At 41.7% G+C, this 5989-nt stretch overlaps 1 protein-coding gene across 1 annotated transcript; it reads left to right on the plus strand.

Moving 5' to 3' along the window:
- The first annotated feature begins 6 nt into the window (after positions 1–6).
- On the plus strand, positions 7–3704 carry gja4 (gap junction protein alpha 4). Its single transcript, XM_032535961.1, has 2 exons — positions 7–15; positions 2242–3704. Exon 2 carries the CDS (start codon positions 2251–2253, stop codon positions 3391–3393), a length of 1143 nt encoding a protein of 380 aa, XP_032391852.1. The 5' UTR covers positions 7–15; positions 2242–2250; the 3' UTR covers positions 3394–3704.
- The last annotated feature ends 2285 nt before the right edge of the window (positions 3705–5989 follow it).

The raw sequence follows: 5989 nt of genomic DNA on the forward strand, positions 1-5989 counted from the left end.
TCACGAGAGAGAAAGGTAAGAGTCGTTTCCAATTACGCACATAACCAAACTGATTAGGATTATTAATGTTGCCCTGACGAAAAATAAAAAAAGACACTTGGGCTATATTGTGTAATGAGGGCATAATCACATGTCCCTGTGGTTCTCAGTAGTTGTCAACAAGTGTATTGTTCAGATATTGTTATTAATACCCCAAAGTATCAGAATAACATGTCTACGAGGGGTTATACAGTGACTGGAACACCTCATTTATGGACTTATGGTAGTACTTTTGTGTTATTCCTTTATCACCTTTTGTATTTCTAAAGTGAATAAGAGGATATAGTTCTATCTCTACTGTATTTCATTAGTTTTTCACTATAAATGAGACTGAATCTGGGGTTTTAAATATTGAGTTTTATGATTATGTATTTATTTATTTATCTAGCCCATCTTGTTGTTGATGTTTAGTAAATAGGCCCTTTTTAATTATTTACATATTTACAGTTGACTCATCAAAAATACAATTACTAACACATTGGCATCACAAAACCACAAAACGTTTTTCAACTAATTGTGGTTGATTTTAAATTAGATAAAATATAAAAATACAAAAAACTTCAAAACAAAATTGAATAGCTAACTTTATTATTGTTAGACTATGTATGTATGTATGTATGTATGTGTGTGTGTGTGTGTGTGTGTGTGTGTGTGTGTGTGTATATATATATCTATATTTATATATACTAGAACTGTTGGGTCATTGTAAATTATAGAGTGTTTTCCAGACCTACTCTATCTGTAAAGTGTCTCGAGATAACTCTTGTTATGAATTGATACTATATATAAAAATTGAAAATTGAAAATTTAATATATATATATTCCATATGGTTTAAATTAAAATATAATCACTTAAAATATGTCAATAAAAAGGGTAAACATTACTTTAAAACTAGACTTTAGACCAATTATATCTTTACCATGATATATACTATACTATTGTACATTATGGAGTTTACACTCATACTTCATGCTATTTTTCTATTTTGCATGGTGAACTTTTACTAGTAACTTAGTTCTTTGATTCTGGTTATTGGAGATCAAAGACAGATTAAAGACACTCAATGTTCATATATTATATACAACACTATCAGTCCACTTGTGATTGTTCAGCAGGCCGGAGTCCCTTACACGCCTTTGTCTTGTCTCATCCTGCCAGGAGAGTTTGCATTTGCCCTATTAGGAACATTTTCTTATCTCAGTGGGAAAGAAATAACAAAAAAACAAAATCTAAACAAATGGACAAGTGTCACAGCAGTGCCTCAACTCTCCCAGCCACACAGGATGTTTATTCAGATGTGTGTGTGTGTGTGTGTGTGTGCGTGTGCGTGTGCGTGTGCGTGTGCGTGTGTGTCATTGAACTCACAGACTGTCAACCTCTGTCACCCCCACCCCAATACAGTTATGAAATCAGTCGCTGTATGAATTGACTCCGCTTTAATTGGTTCGTAAATTAATAATAATAATAATACATTTAATTTGTAATGCACTTTATATTTGCAAAAATCTCAAAGTGCTACATGGTAAAAAAGTAAGTGATAAAGTAAAACACAAACAAAACACAACAAATTCAATTAGAGAAGTAAATGTATGTAATAATGCTGTATAATGTGAACGTTTAAGTGGCCTCTCCTGGACTCATTCACTCCAGTTTTATAGCAAACAAGGAACACGTACACCATTTCCTTTCATATTAAATGTTAAACTTTAGTACCATGTGTTTTTGTTTTAGTTCATTTAAGGGTATGGGGGCCTTGTTGTTTCCACATATTGATGATGATGAGGAGTTGGAGCCCACCCTAACGACGGTGTGAGCTCATGGAAGAATTAATAGGGATGGGCTGCGGCCAGATACGTCCCATTCCCCAGTAAAGAAAGACACCATTATACTAAAAAGTTTGGAGAAACACCTCATTTTTTTCCTTTTTATGAGTCATTGAACACGTGTATTAGCTGTGCGTTAATGGAAATTAAATGAAATATACCAGTTAGGTGTAAAGTTGCATGCTCAAGCCAATCTGTACATCAATTGAGTAGTAAATGAAAAGGTGAATAAACTATATGACCTGCATAACAACTACAACTAGACGTGATGGCAGGTAATACGCAGTCCAGGCAGCAGATCCCAAATCATTTCTCAAACATTCTCTCATTCTCTCCCATCTATTCATCCATCCGTCATCTCCCAACTGTCCTTCTCAGGAGCAGAGGATGTCCAGAGCTGACTGGTCCTTTCTTGAGCACCTGCTGGAGGAGGGCCAGGAGTATTCGACAGGTGTTGGCCGCGTCTGGCTTACCGTGCTCTTCCTGTTTCGCATGCTGATACTGGGAGCCGCCGCCGAATCTGCCTGGGATGACGAGCAAGCGGACTTTGTCTGCAACACGCGACAACCCGGCTGCACTGCCGTGTGCTACGACAAAGCCTTCCCCATCTCCCACTTTCGCTACTTTGTCCTCCAAGTCATCTTCGTCTCTACGCCGACGATCTTCTACTTTGGATATGTGGCTTTAAAGGCTGGAAAGGACAAGAAAAAAGAGGAGGATGAGAAGGAGGCGGAACAAGGTGTTAGTGGAGGTAAGAGGGAAGGAATAAGGGACAATAACAATGTGACTAAAGACAATGCAGAAGAGAAGGAGAAACAAGAGGGCGGTGGTAAAGGTAGAAAAGCTGACAAGGCTCCTCTTGAGGCTCCTAAACTGAAGGGCAGGTTGCTGTGTGCGTATGCAGTCAGCATCCTGTTAAAAGTCCTGCTAGAAGTCGGCTTCATCCTAGGGCTGTGGTTCCTATACGATGGCTTCATCATCGCAGCAAAGTTTGAGTGCACGGTTTTCCCTTGTCCCCATACCGTGGACTGCTTTGTCTCTCGACCTACGGAGAAGACAATCTTCACCATCTACACTCAGGCGATCGCTGCCATCTCCCTGCTCCTCAACCTCGTCGAGCTGCTCCACCTCCTTCAGCTTGCCATCTCCCATCGGCTGGAGAAACGCTACCGTGCCCAGCAACGCGACTACCTACCTCGGTCAGAGCAGGTACCGGCCCAACAGGAGGATCCAGAACTCCAACCGGATGCGTCGCAGTCTTACAAAGCAGGGAGCCACGTTAACCTCCCTGTGCAGGGTGAAGCCGCATGCTACCCCAACCCCTGTGAGAGCTACGGGGATCTGGCAATAGAAGTGAACTGGGGACCCGTGGAGGCCGGGAGTGACCTGCTTCCCAGTTATGTGAACTGCATGGGGGCTATGAAGACAACACATTCCCCTAGAGTCCATTATAAGAAACACCCACAGCACACTGGGAAGAACACAAACGTTACCCATAAGGGACACTCAAAGCAGAAGCATTATGTATGATGCAGTCAGATGTGGTGATGTGCTTGAGACCATGAGAGCTTTGTTTGGTTTTGGAGTCTTTCAGTTTTTTCAGCCTATCCTGCACATGAGACTTGACTGTCGGGAGTGCACAGTGAGAGCTCAAACAACTACTGCACTGTGAATTTGATGCCTACGAGGCCGGGAGACAGAGATTCACCAGATAAACAGACTTTTTTTTAAAACACTCCCCAAGGCAAAGAAAATGAGACTCCACAATAAGAGACGATGGCAGTCATAAGATGCGTTGATGTCACATTGTATGGCTTTTAGGGCTGAATGTGACAGTGAGATAAATAAACAACCTGTGCAACAGGAGGTCTGCCAAGGGGCTAGGGACATTGTGCAAGAAGTGTGTATGGGAGAGTATGCAGTAGAACCAGATTTAAGAACCCCCCCTTATTCTCCTCATCTCTCTCCCATGGCTCTGTCCACACTGTGGAATGTACTTGTCTCTGGATCCTGCTCTGCTCCCAAGAGGATAATGGCTGTGTGGATGCAGGCATGCATGCATGCGTGCACACACACAATGTACTTTTCCCCTTTCACCCAGTGAGTTTTGGTGATTCGAGTGACTCGGGGATGCAAACTGGGGAAGACATGGGTTAAGAGAAGCCAAACCCGAGGAATTCTGGGATTGTAAATGACTTGCAATTGCCAGTAACCATAGTAAATTTAAGAGGCTGGTCTCACAGAATTCCATGAAATGATCACAAACTGTTAACACCACATTACATGGTGGTTTCTTGGAATGTGTGAAGATTCTGTGTGGGCGCTACGGAGAACAATGTAAAGTCAATGAGAAGCGACTACGGTAGCACGTAGTATGAAAGCCTGAAAATCCACGTGGGGAGGTTGGTTGGGGTGGTGGATGGGTTAAATAACACAGGACTTACACCCAGGAGACCAAGGGTTGTGTCCGACATGTCCCGATTCCTAAACCCAACCGCCACTTCCTTTTACTAAACCCAACCGTCCCGCTGTTGTCCCGCGTCCCGTTATTATTTTCCTAAACCCAACCGTCCCGTTGTTGTCCTGCGTGTCATGGAAACGTAAGCCCACCCACAACCTTTTCCTTAACTTAGAGGACCATGTTCATTTCACGGAGTTCTGTGAGATCAGGTTGTAATTTAGCTGTGAAGAAAGAGGGAGAGAGAGGACCAGTGCATACTAGAGTATGACAGCTGAATAATGGAGGAGAGACAAGCATCCAATTTGAAAATCAAAAGCTTGAGAGAGATCTTTGATTGCATTTTGAATGGACTGAAAGCGGTACAGCAATGTGCAAACTAAATGAAAGGAAATGACTTATTATGTGAAAACTGTATTTAATGTTTAAGGTATTATGAAGAAATACAGGTGTTAATATTTATATTTTGTGTAAAATAAAGCTTAATGTACCATACATCTATGATGTCATTGACAAATAATGGTGTTATTATCAATATATCTTGGCACATACCACTTTTGTCCTGTCATATTAAATATACTACAGATCCTATTCAGATACTACATTCCATACAAGTTGACCTCTTGTGTACAAGGTGGTTTTAAATCCCTTTTCCTTTCTTATCTTATATAGAATTTGGTTTCTGTGTGAGCACAATGGCTCTGAGGTGTATAGTGCTTCTGTGTTCAACCCCTATCCAAATACTGTCACAATACGGAGGCTCTGAATCACTCAAGATGAAGCTCTTTGGGAATAATAAGAACGGAGGTGTGGAGAAATGGATGAGTATTACAGGGTATTATGAGCATAACCTTCTGAGGGGAGAAAAAAAAAAAGGAGGGAACTAACTTTGATTTAATGGCTGTTTTCAAATCTGTAGCTCTGGCTGTAAAGGGGTAAAATGCATCAATTACATGGCAGTTAAAAGTTCATACAAGGTGGAACAGCACTTTATGCTGGCTCTGTGTAATATCCCCTGGGGAGTCCTGAATGTTAACGCTGTTTTCCTGGAGTGTGACTGATAAAATCCAGCACTGTCAAGAAAGGTGCTCGCCCAGGCTCCGAATGAATGCAGCCATAAGTCTTTTCAGGGCTGCAGCCACAGCGCTCTGCAATCCAGCGCTCATTTCCAGCAATTTACCAAACTGTCTCCATGACGATATGCAGTTATCTATAGCAGGAAAGGGAGTTTATGGGATATCCAAGTGAGACAGGTTCTCATAAAACAAACCGCTTGAATGGTGCGAGGCCAGACAAGAACTGCAACAAGCGGCTGAAGGACAGAAATTAAAAATGCATATATATTTAATTTTCTGCAGTTTTATCAAAATATTGTATGCTCTAATAAGAAGAAGAAGACTGTTTCTCTGTCCTCAGAGTGGAATGTGTTGTTATTGTGGGCAGCCTCTCCCTGTGTCAAGGACATATTGGCAGATACTGTTGAGAGAACAATCCAAACAGATCCTGCTGAAGCTGCCCAGTTCGATGCCTGTCCACAAGAACTTGGCTGGCATTCCCCATTTAGTCTTGTTATCTCAGTGCAGGTGGGTGGGTGCATGCGTGTGCACTTGTGTCCACAAGAATGTTCGTGTGTGTGTGTGTGTGTGTGTGTGTGTGTGTGTGTGTGTG

The sequence above is a fragment of the Etheostoma spectabile genome, chromosome 14, assembly GCF_008692095.1.
Source record: "Etheostoma spectabile isolate EspeVRDwgs_2016 chromosome 14, UIUC_Espe_1.0, whole genome shotgun sequence".
Taxonomy (NCBI): domain Eukaryota; kingdom Metazoa; phylum Chordata; class Actinopteri; order Perciformes; family Percidae; genus Etheostoma; species Etheostoma spectabile.